The 19,988-nt window shown below is 34.6% G+C and overlaps 1 protein-coding gene across 3 annotated transcripts in view; it reads left to right on the top strand.

Annotated features, from left to right (window-relative positions):
• The window catches only part of LOC113391633 (synaptotagmin-7), a 632,900-nt gene that overhangs the window by 570,657 nt on the left and 42,255 nt on the right, over nucleotides 1–19,988 (top strand). For all 3 annotated transcript variants that reach the window (XM_026627662.2, XM_064220038.1, XM_064220037.1), the window contains one exon: nucleotides 18,893–18,904. In XM_026627662.2, the coding sequence (XP_026483447.1) occupies nucleotides 18,893–18,904 (12 nt within the window). The remainder of the gene's footprint in view (nucleotides 1–18,892; nucleotides 18,905–19,988) is intronic.

Raw genomic sequence — 19,988 nt, 5'->3', positions numbered from 1 at the left:
AACGAGCTAAAACATATTATTCTATCCATCTTATAATGCCAAGACTTCTACTTGAGTATGCTATTTATTACATAGTTGAAATTTTTCTTCCATATCTACCAGGCTACTTCATACAGTTACGATTAAGATTTATCAGGAGACCAGTAACTCCTCTCGGCTGCGCACTAGTAAGGCTCTACTTTAGGTAGAGCCTTACTAGTGCGTAGTTACTTTCTTTTAAATGTCATGAATGTATGTAGTAAGGCTCTACTAAGGTAGAGCCTTACTACATACATTCATGACATTTAAAAGTAATTTAGTTTATAGTAGTTTAAAGAGCATGCTACTCAAGCTCTCAGTCGACATGTTTATTTCCGATATTTTCAAAAACCTTTGACACAATTCAGCCAATTCACTTAAATCTTCTTCATTCTTCCATCAAAAAACCGTAATATGAAAATCTATTTAATAGTTTTTGAGTTTATCGCGTGCAGACAGACAGCATTGAAATAGCGTGGTCGAAGGAGCTCAAAGATTCCTTAGCCCAGCAGTGGGACATTTACCATCTGTTACTTCACTTCAAAGAACAAATACTTTTACCTTATTTAAAATTGGATTTTATAAATATTGATAATTAATTCTTAGTAATGATTGGATTATAACAATAGTAAGAGACAAAAGATTACAGAATGTGACATTCCAAATTTAAAATTCAATTTTATGAATATTGAACATTAATTATTATTAATAATGATTCGATTTGAATGAGAATGAGCCAGTGTAATTACGAACATAAGGGACAGACTTTTGGCGCCAATGTCTTTGGGCGGTGACCACTTACCATCAAGTGGCCCATTATCCCGCCCACCTTAATCATAAAAAAAGCCAAGCAACCATTACAACTGTAACAAATTCAGTTCAGACGTTTGTCAAACACTATCTTTCTATACAAAAAAACTCCAGAGACATGACTCTTTGAAGTGCCTTTAACAATAGCTACAGAGCATCCGGTAAAGTGTCGAGTGTCCAAGAGGAAGTGTTCTTTGAAAGCGAAGTTATTTTTAAAATGGTATATTTTGTTTTAATTTATCGTTGCTTAGGTATCTTGGTTAATGTAATGGGGAATTCGTTTAAATTAACGTGAAAATACTCGTTCAGAATGATTTGTGAGTTTTTTTATCTGAATACAGTATTTTAAGGGCTGTTCCATCTCTTGTATTTTGCTTTGACTTCAAAGGTACGGAATTAAAATTAGGAAACACTTCACATTGGCTTCAAGTAGGCTCTTTAGAAGCATTTGAATCGTGATTACACAATACAAACTTAAATTTACCACAGGTTTATTTGGATATAATTAAATCGGTATATATCCCACATTAAATTTAATGGACAGTTTTTCAGAATCATCCTAAATAAGCAAAAAATCTTCATTTTTCCTTCAAGAAAAGATCCCACTCATTCCTTAAAGGCCGTCAAAGCACCTGCAAGTCCAGTGTTGCAGATGTCCATGGGTGTCACTTTTTTATACATTATCCAGGTAGGCATACGACTCCTGGCAGTAGTGAAGTCCAAATGCGAAGACGACCTGTCCAGTTAGGAAGAATGAACTGCACTAGCCGCCCTCGCCATGCCGACCACAAGATGCCTCTTGGAGCCTCTTGGAACACATGCGCTGTTAGAGCATTCCATTTTTAAACGGTGCAACAAAGGAAAGCGTTAATTACTTCATGCGCGATGGAATTGTTAGTTTGGTGGTGTCATCGAGAGTCAGCACGCGTAGACTTGTCGTAAATCAAATTTAACGAATAAAGTTTTTACGAAACATCCGAAATAAACAAAAATTCTTCATCTTCAACTCAATTCTTAGTTTAATGGCTTTTAATGTTGCCAGGGCACAGATTATTTCGCCAATGTCACGTAGGATGGAGAAGACTCGAAATATATTGATTGGTACGGTTGAGGTAACAGACTCAATTAAATTTTGAAGACTAGCATAGTAGAAACTATTCCCTTGTTAATCCTTAACCTAGAACAAGACAAAGATATTCTTCATCTTTATTAATGACTAAATTTCTGATGGAAGCAAATGTCGTAATGGAACCTGCACGTGCCGCATGAAATTCTGCAACATAGGTATTCACCCATTGGAGCAGCAAAGCTTCTCCTTAGAGGACAAATCGTCTCATTAAATATTTCTGACACAAAATAAAAATTAATAATCTTACGCGACTAACAACAGCGTAATTCCACTTAGTGATACCAACTTTCACCAACGATTTTTCCGAACCGATATAACTTCAACCGTCAAGAAAAGAGTACTCTGTACTTAAATGCTACCATTCGCAGCAGTCACTTTCCATCAGATGAGTATTCCTGAACGTTTGCCACGTATTAAAAAAAAAATACGTTCTCTGAGTTGTATACACTTCTTTTTAAGTTAGTAAATACAAGTTGCTGTTAAATACAGTCTTATACAATATTTCAAGTTAAATAATTGTATACAGTGCATTTAATTTTTTTATGTCTAATTTATTATGCCTTGCAGCATTAAATAAATAAAATATGATTTAAGTGTAAATTTTTTTTTACAAGCTTTTATACTTTACACTAAGAACGTGTACAAATTATTTATGTGTTTAAATTGTAACTAAACCGCGACACATCACGCGACTGGAGTTGGGATTTCCTAGTACATCATTACCGTAAATAACTTTTATGAAAAAAAAAAAAAAAACAATAAACCATTTCCCTAAGATTTGTTTACTTTTGTGTAAACTCAAAATAGAAATATCCTCTAATACAGGGATTCCCATAGCGGTCAGGGGCCATAGGGGTCGACAAGGTCTAAAAATTGAACCCTTTCAATTAACACAAATTCTTATTTCAAACTGAGACTGTGTTACGTGTATCAACTTGTTATAATTTGTATTAATAATTATTAATTACTTTTGATTTTATATATGAAATACGTAATGTCATATAAATAATTTCAAGTCAATTAACGAACCGAAAAGTTTTTAAATTAAATTTGTATTTTGTTTCAACAGGAAAAACTCTAAAGATAGGATTGTCAAAGTAATTCGACAATGGGAGTCTGATGTAATTAGTTCATTTTTGAAAAGGGGATGCCCAAAATAGTTTTGGAATAACTCTAACAAACACAAGAATCCAAAAGATTTTTTAAAATTCATCCCCTAATTGGGTGACGAAATTGTGTTTGGAAATTCGTTATTTCTAATGTTTGAAATACGAAAAATTAAAATTTAGGCTCATGTTAATGAGCTTAAGACAGATATTAAAATTATTTTTGATAAATCATAACAAAAGAAGATGAAACTTAGGATGAAAGTTTGTATGAATGTTCGTCAATTTTGAAAGTTAGGTAATATAGAAATGAGAATTTATCATTCTGTTAATGAGACAGCTGGTTTAGAATTGGAAGGGTGAAATTGGGGCGAAAAGCCTGCACACTTTTTAAAAGAAAGAACTTTAGAAAGGTAGAGAAGAGTGGGTAGGTTCGATGGGTATCTAAATAATGTTCCCGATAACATATCCCATCGCGTACATGCCTAGATAAAAATAAAAATTTAATTTATTTCAAATAAAAGTAAAATGCAAAAGAAATTAATTTAATAATAATTAATTAATCATTAATCATGAGCCGAGATGGCCCAGTGGTTAGAACGCGTGCATCTTAACTGATGATTTCGGGTTCAAACCCAGGCAGGCACCACTGAATTTTCATGTGCTTAATTTGTGTTTATAATTCATCTCGTGCTTGGCGGTGAAGGAAAACATCGTGAGGAAACCTGCATGTGTCTAATTTCAACGAAATTCTGCCACATGTGTATTCCACCAACCCGCATTGGAGCAGCGTGGTGGAATATGCTCCATACCTTCTCCTCAACGGGAGAGGAGGCCTTAGCCCAGCAGTGGGAAATTTACAGGCTGATTATAATCATTAATCATATTTAATTAATCATTAATTATTATTATGCAATAAAAATATTAGTGTACTCATGTAATCTTATGAGAAGATTTAATTCTTCGACCTACTTATAAAAAAAATTAATTGCTTACAAATAATTAATTACAATTAAATTATAATAATCTACTTATTTATAATTTAAGATTATTACTACTATTATTATTATTAATTTAAATTTGTAATAAATAAATATATATTAATTAAATTTAATAATTAATAAGATTAGGTGTGAAGTTGTCTATTTCGAGCGAATTGATACTCAATTGACTGTTTAGTTTTTTTTTTATGATTTCGATAGGCGCATGAGCAAATGGGCCACCTGATGCTAAGTGGTCACCACCACCCATAGACAAGGGCGTTGTAAGAAATATTAACCATTCCTTACATCACCAATGCGCCACCAACCTTGGGAACCAAGATGCTACGTCCCTTGTGCCTGTAGTTACACTGGCTCACTCACCTTTAAAACTGGAATTACTGCTGTTTGGCGGTAGAATATCTGATGAGTGGGTGGTACCTACCCAGACGGGCTTGCACAAAACCCTACCAAGTGAAGTTAGTGAGCAACTTCATCGTGTAGTTTTCGAGACAAGATGACATTAAAATTTCCTCTCATAATATTTACTATACAAGAATACGTTAATTTTTTTTCTGTTGAAATTCCCAGAACTGGCAAAAAACCTTCATGCTAAAGGCATTATAACGTTAACGATAAGATATATTATGTTACGCCTTGAGGATGAAACGATCGCCTCCGGGCTGTTAAAAAAATATATCACTGTAAACACACAGTTCTAAAAACAATAAAATCACACTGAGTCTCTTTCGCCGGTTCTTCTCGTGTCAGAAGTGTTTCTTCCCAAACCATTGTATTACTTCTATTTATACTTCTTTTGTTTTTCTTTGTAGTTAGGGGGATAACTAATGAATCAATCCTATTTTTTTTTTCTCTACTAGGAAGCTACATTGTTCCTGTTTGCTACAGAGTATAAATTATATTAATATCATATCATTTATCTTTATAAAAAAAATTATCATGCGAAACTGGTGTTATCGAAAAGAAATTTCATATTCTTGTAATATATAAACAAGACTCAATTTGTCAAATCTGATATGACAGTTCTTATTACCTTTTCAGTATATTCCACTAAATATAAAGAAACTCAAAACAATTCGTATGTGATCGGAATTTAAATACTATGTCAACTATAGTTACCTCCACGAAATACATGACGTAATCAGTCACGACCGACGCGTGACGAACGTTTAGGGATGAGAATTCTATCGATAAAAAATATTTCTTAGCTAATCCTTACGAAATAATAAAATAATGTTCGGAATTTAAGTTATCTGTACTGAGTAATTTTGGAGTCCGTCGACAGACAGGATAGGTAATAAGCTAAATTAATTAATATCATTATATTAATTAATTTAATTATACGAAATGCAGTTTGTTTGCACCTGGTGGTCAATTTTAAACCAGTCAATTACTGTAGCGATGTACAGAATTGAGTATGCAATTAATATGTATTTTAATACCTAATTAAGGCATTGATTACACACTATGACAGATTTTTATTGGTCAACTAACTACCCGTCATATATTTTCACTAACTAGCACTCATCAGATATACCGACTCATAGCTACTCTTATATGCAATGCGGTTTTTTTTACGTTCGATGGTATAAATAGTTCGTAAGAAAGAAATTTTAATCATTCCTTACATCGCCAATGCACCAGCCATGTTGGAAGCTAGGATTTTATGTCTCTTGTGCCTGCAGTGGCTAAGTCATCCTTCAAACCGAAACACAACATTACTAAATATTACGATTCAATCTCAAGTAATTTACATATAGATTTAGATATTTTTTAGATATAGGATATTTCTCAAAATATATTTGCGAAATAATCAGTAAATTGTAAAATCGGTATAATAAAAATCCAATACTTCAGTCCCTAAAAGTTTTATTTTTTATTTTATTGTCGTCTTTGAAAGCAAGGAGAGTAAAATTTTGAAATTAGAACGTAATGTTGTGGTGAACGCTGCGCAGCGGGCACGTATTGAATAAAATAATATTCGACATCATTTCGAGCAAAACGTATGAATATAATATTACATTAAAATTCAACATATACCTTACAATTGTCAAATTTCATTAAGTCCTAAAATTTGGATTCCTAATTCGGAATATTATTTTTAACTTGTACTATTAAAAATTTGAAACTCATTTCAAAAACACAAGCAAATCAATAATGCATATTACTCAATACAAGATTATGTTAAAGGAAAAAAAAACGTGGAGTTAGTATTTTTGGATTTCTAAACAGGATAAATAATAATTGAACCGTACTTTTCTGCCATACTCTGTATTATAAAAATAAAATTAACTACTGATTTTCTTGCCGGTGATTCTCGGCAGAATATACTTTCCGAACCGGTGGCAGCTTTACAATTAATTCAACACTGTAACTGTAGTTTTCATCACAATCGAAGCCAATCGCTTAAGTATTTTTCGCCATTCCTCATAATTTCTGATTTGGCCTTTAACCCAGATAAAAATACACCCTGTATAGCCTGTGTCTGACCTTAAATTATTACTAAAATAATCTATGAGTTCCATATGAATCAGATCACTAGCGTTCAGGTGATATTCATATTAGTTTTAGTATCCAAGGCGCGGTCGTTTCCTCAATAGAATGACATCACTGAGTCCATATATTTACAGGGAAGCGTTTTCATTGATTGGCGATAGTAAACGTATTCGGAACGCCGGAAGTTTCTAGGATGTATTTCAATCTACAGCCTATCGATATTAACTTCCTATATAGGGTGGTTTGGATTATTTGCGTCGATTCAGATTGAAATTATCCAGTTTTACTGTTTATTTATAATAATATTATAAATACGAAAGTACCTGCGTGTTGTTCACGCTTAAATCGCCGAACCGATTTAGATGAAATTTGTTATGGAGATAACACTGACTACTTTTTCAATTCACCTCTTCTTGGGGAGGGGGAATGGAGGGTGACGGTTAGTGTTCTGTAGCTAAAGTCTTATAAATTTCTATAAATATGAGCCTTAATTCAAGGTCAAAAGATCACACGGAAAAATAACTGGAAAAACAAAAATATTACTATTCCACTGCTGGGCTAAGGGTTCCTGTCTTTTTGATGCGGGTTGGTCGAAAAACTGAGACAGATTTCCATATCACCAGTGGAAGGAACGAAGAGATAACGCACTTAAAAGGAAAATGAGACCTAAAGTTCGGTTATTAAACCTCATTACCCAAAAGCGCCTTTTTGCCACTTCATTCATTCTTCCTTACACTGACATAAGGAAATTCAGTCTTCGATCTTCTGTAAGGTTCCAGCCCAAAATAAGAAGTACAATTAAATATACATTTCATGTATATTTAATTGAAAATAATTAATAAATGTGTCTAAATAGGTCACGGCTATAATTAGGTCGATTTTTATACATCAATTCTGATTGATTGTATTGTTTCGTTAATTAATTAATTATCAGAGAAGTCAATCACACATCATTAATATTGAGTTGACAAACACATGTAATTAAATATTTTATCGATATCGATATTTTCAATACATTGACGTCCCTAAGCATGTAAGAAACATGAGGGTTCTAATCATCCATGAAATGAAAGGTCGGCAGATCAGTGTCGATGTCGGGATAGATTTAGTAGGAAACGATTACGTCAAAGGTTTAATAAAATTTACTAAGGAACGTTTTAATAGTCCCTAGCCTGATTTATAAATAAAAAATGTGATATAATTTGATTTTGGTTCTAAATAAATACAAATTGGAATGACGGAATCAGTGAAATTACGAAACTTCGTCATTGAAAAACAAAACTTACGTTACGTTAAACGTTAATGAAATAAATATATTTGTATAATTATTATTATTATTGTAATGTGTGTTATATGTGAACCGAGTGTTTACAATCCGTGCATTTTAACCAGTCATAGAGGCAAACACTACTTAATTCGTGTTTATAATTTTTGTTGAAGGAAAACATCGTGAGGAAACCTGAATATGCTTAATTTTAATAAAATTCCGCCACGTGAGTATCTAACAACCTGCATTGGACCTGCGTAGTGGTATTAGCTCCAAAACCTTCTTCCTAAGGGGAGAGGAGGCATTAGCTCAGCTGTGGTACTGTACAGGTTGTTTCTGTTACTTTGCTATATGTTATATAGCAACGATGTCAATAAAGATACTACGCACATGAACAGCAGCAAGATGAGAGCAACATATACGAGTCGATTCTACCCCCTAAACGATCCAATAGATATTTCACATAAAATACACAAAAGTACCATCTTCGTAATGATCGGAAAAACGATCTGAAGTCACTAATCCAAAACATATATACAAATATTCATTATTAGGGTTCCGTATTTCTATAAGAAAAAGGAACCCTTATGCGATCACTTAATCACATGGCCTTGGAGCTGTGGAAAAATCGAACCCCTTAATTGACGACCTACGTGGTCGAGTAGTGTGTACACCGGTTTTCATGGGTACGCCACTCCGAGGTCCCGGGTTCGATTCCCGGCCGAGTCGATGTAGCAAAACTTCATTAGTTTTCTATGTTGTCTTGGGTCTGGGTGTTTGTGGTACCGTCGTTACTTCTGATTTCCATAACACAAGTGCTTTAGCTACTTACATTGGGATCAGAGTAATGTATGTGATGTTGTCCAATATTTATTTATTTATTAAATCTACGCAATCAAAATGTATGGTCGTGTATGTAATTAAAGACAATCAAAACCTATTAGGTACTTCAAATAGACCCAGAATCATGAAATTTCGCAAGAAGTAATCTTGTCTTGCACAAGTATAGGAAAAAATCTGAAAACCGGTAAATCTTTCAGTATTTTCTGGTGGTACGGAACCCATAGTGCACGAGTCCAACTCACACTAACCCGGGTTTTTTGTATAAAATCTTTTATATAGTGTTTTTTTCTGGCATAAGAACATCTTTCCGGGGTTAAATATCATATCTTCCATTCAACGAATTCGGGCACTTCATGAGCTTAAATAAATATTGATTTTGAACATATTTCCTTCGCACAGCCTTCAGTTTAATGCCTCTGGAGGCATAAATAACGGCCAATGATATCATATCTAAAAATAGCAAGGTTTAATGTTAAATTCTAAGTGAGTACTTCTAAAAATAAAGTCATCATGAGACGCCCAGAAAAAGTAATACAAATCGAAGATTATTATTAAATGTATCTGTGATTTAAAATAATATACATCTTAGTTCCCAAGGTTGGTGGCGCATGGGTGATGTAAGGAATGGTTAATATTTCTTACAGCGCCTTTGTCTATGGGCGGTGGTGACCACTTACCATCAAGTGGCCCATATGCTCGCCAGCCAACCAATGTCATAAAAAAAAAAACTAATTACCAATATAATTAAAATCAAAACATTCTTTATTCGAGTAGGCTCATAAAAGTACTTAAATGTAAAGCTACCACCTGTTAGGAATATAGATTCTACCGAGAAGAACCGGCAAGAAACTCTTTTCCACAATATTCATTACACATTGAAGATAGAATCGGGTCTTGTTGCATTTTTACGGATTAAAATTCCGGATTTGTAGCCTTCGATCGGAGGGGGCAATGGTCGTCTCAATATGCGTCCGTTGAAAAGCGAAATCCCTAAACTCGCTGCCGTTCCCATGGAGTACTTTACTCATGGTTCAGTGGAGCTCATCTCAGAGGGAAAGAGATTAATTTTGACAGACGACTCAATGACAAGCTCACCAATTGATAATTTATTTATGGTCACCATCCAACCTTGCAAACCAAGATATTAAGTCTCTTGTAGCTGTAACTGGCACAAATAACAATACTTATTATTGTTTGGCAGTAATATATATGGTACCTACCCATACAGACTTACACAAAGCCCTACCACTAAGTAGATCAAACTTCTACACTATGATCCAGTATGACGTAACTTTTATACAACCACAAATAATTTCAAGCTACATGTGTTAGCTATTGGTATGAATTCCGGAATAATTTATATGTGGAACTAACTAAATTGCGGTCAACGCTAACATACTAAAACAATATATTAACACATTCAATTATAGCTTAACATATGTAAACATACAAATCAGCTGCGGCTAAAATGTAATTTAAATTTTAACTATATATTATTACGAATAACAATGCAATGACTGGACGTCTATATTCATATTATAAGTGCGAAAATAAAACTGTCTGTCTGTGTTGCTCTTTCACGACCGAACAACGGAACCGAATTCCAAGAACCGTTTGCCTAATACCTCACGATCAATCCCTAAAAAGCCAAACCAAAGATAACTACTTTATAAATCCTACAGCGCCAGTGACTAGGCGACCATTTGCCATCAGGTCGTACCATAAATAAAGTATCATCATAGCTTAACATCGTGTTGAAGTATTAAAATTGACAATTGTTGGAGATGACTTCCAATCGGATGGTCCATCGTCTGTTGATAATTCTTTAAAATAACTTATGTTTTCTAAGTCAGACTAATTGTTAAGCTTTTCTTCAAACTCCAGCCTTATCACTTTATGAACTTGTATCGTTCCAATTAACAGTGCTTAAAAATATTGTACGCTAATATTAGGATATTATTGGACCATTTGGCTACACTTCGCCAAAATCTTATACCCAAGTCATGCTTCAGTTGAATGTTAAATGGAGTGTTTTTTTTTTCTTTCTCGTATTATTTTCCGTCGTTCCCGGTTATTGGATAATCTATCGTATTTTCCTTAGTTTTCCTCATAATAAAGGGCACGTTGTAACATATTATAGATATCCGAAAAGATTTATATTTTCACGAGCTTATCAAACTAGAGATAATATTGACGAAGAATCCCATCTGTAAGAACCGCCTCGGGGTAAGGAATGCTTTAGGAAGAAGAACAGCTTAAGTGCATGTACAACAGATTATGAACGTTTTGTTTGACACTTTTAACACTTCGTATTTCACTCGTGAAATATTGACAGGCGACTTTCGACAGTGATACGCTATTATACAGGGTTATTGGTAATTCGACGTAATCCCGTTAGGGGGTAATAGGGGTGACTATTTGTGATAATTTTAATCCTCTTATGCATGATGCAAAAGTGAACCATTTTTGAGTTATCGCGTTTTTAATTTTTTTTCAAAATAAGTCAAAAATACAACTTCCTAAATTTATTTAAAAAAAAAGTATCAATTTAAATCTATATTCTTTTAATTTATCAATATTAAAACAATAATTATCGGTCGTATTTAAAAATGCGAGACGAAAAACGATATAATTTCAATATATTTTTTATTTGTTTCCACAAAAATGCCTTAAAAACAAAAATAAAACGTTACAAAACGTGTCCTGCAAGATTATTTTAAAAACATCACCTTTTTCTTATCTCTTCAAAAATTGATAACAACTAGGAACTTATTTCAAAGCAACCGAAATAAAATTACCACCAGGAACGCTCGTGGAAATTCTTCGTATAGTCAATGTCGTACATTTCACGCTCGTGTTCTGCGGTGAGTTTCGAGTTTCTTGTTACAGAATAGCCTAAAAGTATGGGTTAGATTTCCTAAAAGCTGATTCAGACTAGTTGCGGTACAATTTGGTAATATTATCTAAGAGTTTTTAGAGTCGCGCTCTTAATGAATTTACATGGTAACGTTTCGGAATATTAATATGCTTAAATTGAAATACTGATAATTAAAAGTTTCGGAAAGTAGGCCGATAATCTACCATAAGTTCAGGTTTCTAACAAGTATAAGAACTCAAAGTTCACCGCAACGCATAGGGTCATAAAATTGCAATTCATAAGCATACCAAATATTAATATTATATTTAAATGTTTCTTTAATTGTAACCATAGTAGTAAGTAAGGGCAGGAGAGAAGTATACCCGGACAACTATGGCTGAATTTTCATTAGCGTAGTCAATTGGTGCTTGGTGGGTAAGGAAACCATCGTAACATTAACAGTCTGTAAATTTCCCACTGCTGGGCTTAGGCCTCCTCTCCCTTTGAGGAGAAGGTTTGGAGCATATTCCACCACGCTGCTCCAATGCGAGTTAAAACACAGGTGGTAAAATTTCGTTGAAATTAGAAACATGCAGGTTTCCTCACGATGTTTCCTCACGACCCGAAATCATCGGTTAAGATGCACGCGTTTCAGTCCCTGGGCTATCTCGGCTCTTATATCTTGATCTATATTACTGTAATCTATATTTCTGTAATGTTTTTTTTTATAATTGACACATGCTCTTACCAAAGAACGATTTTTGAAATAGTTCGTTCAACATAAAGAGACATATTATTATTACTCAAATAACTAAGATATGTTTTATTGATACGACGCTAGCATACGTATTATGATTAGACCACAAACTATTCCAAAACAAAATTGAAAAATAATAAGGTTCTTTAGTTTATTTTGTAGGAAAGATCAAACGTCAATAACGCCTATAGTCCACAGGCCGCACACCGATGTAAAAAGTCGCAGGTTCGATCCTGACCCCTTGGCCTTTAGGTTCAATTTTAATGTACTTTATTGTACACCACGAACATTAAAAAAAAAATAAAACAAAAATTGAAATAATACTAAAAATAAGGGTGGACTTACGGCTTATTAGCCACCTCTTCCAGACAACCCAAGGTTTAATTAGAGGGTTGAAGGGGAATATTAGTAATTCCTTAAAATGGAGCATCACTAATATATTTTTTTAATTATAGCAATAAGCTTGTGCACTAAAAGAGGTGCACTGTTTATTCAATTACCGTCATAATCCGACGGGACAGCGAATTCAACACGACCGGAGGCTGTAGAGGGATCATGGACTCGAACAACTTGAAGGCACTTGAACTTTACAACTCCGACCGGATATTGAAACTTTTTTATTTTATTAAATTTATTTTCTATCCGAACACACGAATATAACGAGCGAGCGAACAGTCAATTACTAAATAACACACTAATACATAAACTCTGTCTATTTATCTGTACGTTTCGCCAGCACGGCTAAACAACTAAACAGAATTTGATGAAATTTGGTATGAAGGAAACTAGACCCTATAGATAGGCTTTTTATACCTTAAACTTATATCAACCAAACCCTAACATATATATTATATCGAAAGCAATATGCAATTATGTTTGACTGAAAATTCAATAAACAGAATAAGTAAATCATAAACCACACACACAGACACAGACACGGACATACGTGTAAAATCAAACAACAATTGACAAATATTTATTAAATAAAACAAGAAATCATTTACGATTTGAAGTATCCGCCAAACCCGGTGAACATAATATGATAAGACTATTGTTCTTCTGTCTCTACCCACCCACACACACAACACTCTCACACACACACACAGGCCATCATGTAACCGATGATAAATATTTAATCATTACATCGAAGAATAACTCGCAATGAACTACGAACGCGAACGTTATTGAAATTGTTATTCAAATTTCGAACGAATGCAATTAAATCGACGTATTTTTCCGACAAGTTCACTCACTTCGCTCGTTTTAACGTTTTATTCGTGCAAATAATATCTATTTAAACTACTGCATACCGTTGCTTGAATTAACGTCTACTAAAATGTTTCAAAAGTTAAATGTATTTTAGTTAATAATATAACTTCAATGTAATTAGTCACTTGTAAATATTTAAAACAATCGATTTATTGTGTACTATATTTTGAACGCGGTTTCGCTCATTTCGGGGCGCTTGAAGCGAGGTTAATGTATTAGGAACCCTATGTTTTTTAGAAACACTGATAATTTTAGAATTTTCTGAAGTGATGTCGTAAATAAACACATTTTTTACGCTTACATTGAAAACGCTGGCTGAACCCTACGAGATAGATCAAAATAATGTACTACAGTATTGTACACCTGATAAAGTTCACAATGTTATATGTCTATCTCTTACGGATAACCCAGAATAACCATTGTTTATCCTTTAGTTTTTACGAGAAATAATGGCTTATTTTCGAAGCGATTTTAAGTATGTATTAATCCTTATCCAATTAAGTACCTTAAATATATTGTGAATTTAATATAGATCAATATTTTCGAAGATATTACAGATTTAAAACTTAGGGACATACCGGTTTGTATTGTCTAATGACTGAAAAACTGTGAACGTTGTAATACATTCTGTAGTATATTTAGTATCGGCATTGCACCCGTGCGAAGCCGGGGCGGGTCGCTAGTAATATATAAAATAACTTACGAAAAAATCTTCGTTTGATATACGACACACGACGCCTCCATCTTAATTTGAAAATTTGATTAAATAATGATTACATAATCATAACATAAACATAATCAGCCTGTAAATTTCCCACTGCTGGGCTAAGGCCTCCTCTCCCGTTAAGGAGAAGGTATGGAGCATATTCCACCACGCTGCTCCAATGTGGGTTGGTGGAATACACATGTGGCAGAATTTCGTTGAAATTAGACACATGCAGGTTTCCTCACGATGTTTTCCTTCACCGCCGAGCACGAGATGAATTATAAACACAAATTAAGCACATGAAAATTCAGTGGTGCCTGCCTGGGTTTGAACCCGAAATCATCGGTTAGGATGCACGCGTTCTAACCACTGGGCCATCTCGGCTCTCAATAATAATGATTACAATCAAAAAAAAAATTCAAATCACAAACACACGGACAAATATATCTTATTAAATACACAGAATTAGAAAATGTATCCGTTTTAGTTCAGACATAGAAACGAGCAGTAACGTTGAAAGAAAACTGCTCCACCCGTAATGCAAGCAAAGTGGAGTACTATTATAGCGATCCAAGTTAATTATGGTAATTTTTTGGCAAGTGTATTCTGCCGGTGGAAAACATAAAACGGAATTGCATTTTGTAATTTAGAACCAAGTTAATTATTTAGAAAACACTTTGTTTTACTTTGTGCAAACCTGAGGGAGTAGATACGACTCACTCAGCACATGTTCTACCCCCAAACAGAAAGAGCAAGGCAACCTGAATTCACAATACGTAGTCATTTAAGAATTAAATTTGATTATTTTCAGTTGAGAACTTTAATTTTAACAGATCTCAAAGACTGAGAAGTAACCAGCATGTTATAATGAGTTCCAAATGAGTTTTTTAATTGAGCATAATTTATTTTAAGAAATTTTGGAAAATCCAAAAGTGCGCAAGTAACGCTCATTGCATCGTAAATAAAAGAAAAAGAATAATCTGAGTGAAATAGCCATTTGCAATAATTAATTATTAATAATATTTGAACCCACAATAACTTTAACTAGGGAATTTATTTAAAATAATTGTCATAATTAGTGTTGTGTTTTTCTTCTTTAAACATTTTCAGGTCACACTTGATTGACGAGAAAAGTTCTATCACATTGAATTGATTTTTGAAAAGTACAGAATTAATCTTTAATTAATTATTGATCTTGATTGTGTAAACGCCAGTTTAAAATAAAAATTGTTGCCTAAATGAGCAAAAAAAAAGTAAGATGTCGCCTATTTTCACGAAGTGAAAAACTTTAGAAAGGCCCCTACAGAAGAACCAGGTTGTGAAGGGTTCTTAGCCATTAAAACCACTATGATGTCTTAGCCACGGCTCGGGGAGGCTGCGGGATAGTGATCATTTTTTCTATTTCCCGGGAGGAAATGCACTTACGCATCCCGCCCAGATCTATGGGCCTCCCGGTGCAGAGGGCCTTAGCCTACCCACTAAAACCTCCACTAAGGCGAAAACCCACTTGTAGCTTACCACCTCCAGTGGCAGTCTCCATTAGGCGACAGTCGCCATTAGGCAGGCAAGGCCTTTCTTTTTTTTCTCGCTCGAAAAACACGTTACGCTCTTCCCCCACGTGATGGAAAGTGGGGTGTGTGTGGGACTCCCCGAAGCCCTGGACGCCGAGTGCGCTCAGGTACGCCTGGTTTACCCACTAAAAAACCAGCGGTACCCTCTCCGTCTTTCGGCGGGCGCCACGGGACCGCTTGCGCATGCTACCGTGACGCCCTGACGGTCGGCCCGCCTATGCAGGCCTCCAACACTTAGGGGGGTTATCGGGGTATTGAGACCCCCCCTAGTCCCTGCGACGTCTATTGAGGCGGGGGCAGAAGGTGCGCGTAACGCTTCTTTCTTCTCCCCGGTCGTCGGCTTCCTTCTGCGACTTCACGTTTTCGCAGAAGGAGTGTGAGTGTGCCCTTCTTCCTCTCGACCCAGCGGCTCCAGTCGGGACGAAGCGCCTCCACTGTCGCCAGGCCCGCCGTGGGTGACCCCAGGTCCTCCTCCCATTGGACGATCAGGGCTCGCTGGGCTAGAGCCTTGATCCGCTTGGAGCTCCCAGGGCGAATCGCCCGCGAGAAGTGTCGCCGCTGTCCCCGACACCGCACGGTACCCTCTGATGCCTCTCACCGCTATGACCCTCTGCGGCTTTCGCAGCAGGGCCCGATTATCAGCGGTGAGGGCGTCTACCCAGATCGGGGCACCGTACAGCGCCATCGACCTCACTACGCCGGAATATAGACGCCGGCATAGCAACCCCGGCCCCCCCACATAGGCAGGCAAGGCCTAGCACAACTTAACTTTATAACTTAAAATTTGGCCACCAGTTGAATATATTCCAACTTAGATATAATATTTAAGCTATTTTAATGACCACTATGACCGTTATCAGTCACATCATTATATTCATACAGAAATATTTGGTCTCAATATTTTTTAACCAAAACAACACAATTAAAATCCTTGAAATCCAGTAGAGCGAACTATTTCAGTATTTTAACGAGTGTTGAAAATAAGATAAACGTGGAAGTTTTCAGAGCACCATTTTTAATCATTTTTTATTTTCAGAGAAACATATTTATTAATTAACTGTCGCTCGCGGCTCCGCTCGCGTATTAGGGGTTGGTTGTCAGATCTTAGGCATAATAAAACGTTTCCTTGGATTTTTTTTTAATTTACACAACTTCCATGGGCTCATGCCCATGACTTTTTTCCATGCCAGCAGATCTTCGCTGGAGTTGTCGCTCGTCGTCCTTCTTGAAAGACGTGCCTCCTTCTTGAAAGTTTTTTTAAGAATTTAAACATTAATAATTATTATTTATTTATTCTTTCTTGGAGTTTTAATAAAGCTTGCTTCATACCCAATTTCATCAAATACGAATGATAGGCTATTCTGCAACAAGAAACTCGAATCTCACCGCAGAACACGAGTGTGAAATTTCAGAATATTATATATGACGTTGACTGTAATAATTAATAACATTTATACGATACACGTATCAAAATGGCGTATCACTGTTAGTCAGCTGTCAATATATCACGATTGAGATACGAAGTGATTTCTTTCAGAATCGCACTGCGGTTATTCGTGAAAGAGCAACACAGACAGACAGAGTTCCTTTCGCACTTATAATATGAATATAGACGTCCAGTCATTGCATTGTTATTCGTAATAATATATAGTTAAAATTTAAATTACATTTTACCCGCAGCTGATATGTGTTTACATATGTTAAGCTATAATTGAATGTGATAATATATTGTTTTAGTATGTTAGCGTTGACCGCAATTTAGTTAGTTCCACATATTAATTATTGCGGAATTCATACCAATAGCTAACACATGTAGCTTGAAATTATTTGTGGTTGTATAAGAGTTATTTTTCATATTTTTATACTAAATACGTAAAAAATTATTTAAGAATTGTTTTTCTCTATGGTATATTATTTTCGTAGCACTTAAATAACAATTAAACAAACTATCTCAATTTTATAGTATTTTATTAAAAATGTAAAAAGTAACGTCAATTTTCCACGACTTGCTAATTTAGGAGTTGATTTAGAGTTAGCAGAAACTCATGTGAAGGATTTGTCCTACCAACACGTGCAGGTTTCCTCACGATGGTTTCCTTCATAGACAATAATGAAGCACATGAATATTAAATAGTTCGTGTCTAGATTTGAATCCTGTTAATATAAATATATAAATTATACCTTCGGTATTTTATTGACCAACTCTAAAAAATTCAATAATTTTTTTTTTTTTTTATAGTACCAATGTCCCTTTTTTAAGGAATCATTTAAGCTTAAAACTTTTGCTAAGAGTGAGGACGACACTAGCAAAGTCAAGATCGAACCTGAGACTTTTTACATCGTAAGATGATCCGTAAACAATTGTGCTATTAATGCTGTATTATGATACTGATGATGTTTTTGTATGTATTATTAACGATATATCATAAACTAGCACACCGATTCGGATGATTTAAACTTAACAGATGTGAGAAATAGCGCGACTTACGATCAGAACGCATCGTAGATCGTGACGTCAAACGGCATAACATAACATGACATAACATACATATATAATTGTATTTAACTAACATGACTGTATTTTTAGATATTGAAAAAGAGTAACTACTTAGTTTCTTGCCGGTTCTTCTCGGTAGAATCTACATTCCGAACCGGTGGTAGATTTACTTTAAATAGTTTGTTAAATGACGATTCAAAAGTGCTTGTAAAAGCCTACTTGAATAAAGTATATTTTGATTTGACGCTCTCTTATGACGTCATGCACCTATTTACTCCCTTTTGTGTGTGTGCGTATTCTATACTTCGCAGCTATAAAATATTTTTATTATATTAACGAAATTTAATATTATTAAATTTATTTTATCGTTTTTATTAATAATTGTTTCAATAACTCTTAATGTCAAATAAAAAAAAAACAAATAAATAACAAATCTGTCGTTCCGTAACGTCCGATTTTTTTTGTTAATGTAATTTATTTTACTAATTAACATAATATACGAACAAAATGTATACAATTTTTAATATAATATTTTTTTCCTTTTTTTCATGTGCTGTCTACACAGAGCGCAGCTTGAGTAAGTATTACAAATGTATTATTTATATTCTAATAACACACAATACACCATTATTAACACAGGACACTTGAAGGATACTTCACTTGGAGGTAGGGAGAATGACAGAAACAAAGGACATAACATCTTAGTTCCCGAGGTTAGTTAATTTTTCTATGGGGAGCACTTACCACCAGGCGGCCCATTCGCTCGTCCGAAACAAGCATTGGAAAATGTGATATGCAACATTGACTTGAATTATTTGAACATTTAAAGGATATACGTGTCAAAATAGCGTGACACTGAAAGTCGGTTTTCAATTCACGAGTCAGATACGAAGTAAGATCTTTATGATTATAACTGTTGTTTGTAAACGGATGGAAATGTTTAAAATAATATAATAAATCTATCAAGCGCTTTAGCGCTACGTACATAAATGTATTAAAAAAATAATAGTTTATATTAAGCTCTGAAAGTGCTGTTGTTGAGTTTTTTTTTCAAATATGGAACAAAACAATCAATCAAGTCGAATTAAACGTCTTGACCGCTCGTTTTTGGTGAGAGTCACCAAGATTTGGAACGACCTGCCTGGGTCTATTTTTTCTGATAAGTTGAACTCTGGAGCCTTTAAGAGTAGAGTGAACAGATTTCTTTTGGATGGGCGTGTACCACCTTCGTCTTCATCTACACTTTCCATCAGGTGAGATGGAAGACAAACGCGTATTCCATTATAGCTACATTAAAAAAAAACCAATAGAATCACTCTTTCAATCTACCTAGAAATTCGATCGAGAATTTTTGATATAATACTTTAAAGTTTATAAGACTAACAGAAATTTCATTTAAATTGTTATCAAGTGGAACGTACTATGTGACAGAAAATACAGTATATACAGTATTTTGTTTTTGTACTATGATAGAATATATAATGACAGAAAATATAGAAAGTCCACCAATGCACATATCGCTGAATGAAATGTAAACCATGCTTTGCCAATACGCCACCAACATCGCGAACTGAGAAGTTCACACCCTATCACAACAGTACTTAGAACTGCGATTGACTGTAATAAATTAACTTGTACCGCCAATATTTCCGTGTGACTTT

This window comes from Vanessa tameamea, chromosome 30, assembly GCF_037043105.1.
Source record: "Vanessa tameamea isolate UH-Manoa-2023 chromosome 30, ilVanTame1 primary haplotype, whole genome shotgun sequence".
In the NCBI taxonomy this organism is placed as follows: Eukaryota; Metazoa; Arthropoda; class Insecta; order Lepidoptera; family Nymphalidae; genus Vanessa; species Vanessa tameamea.
The sequence above is the reverse complement of the archived record's forward strand: the minus strand, read 5'-3'. Positions and strand labels throughout refer to the sequence as shown.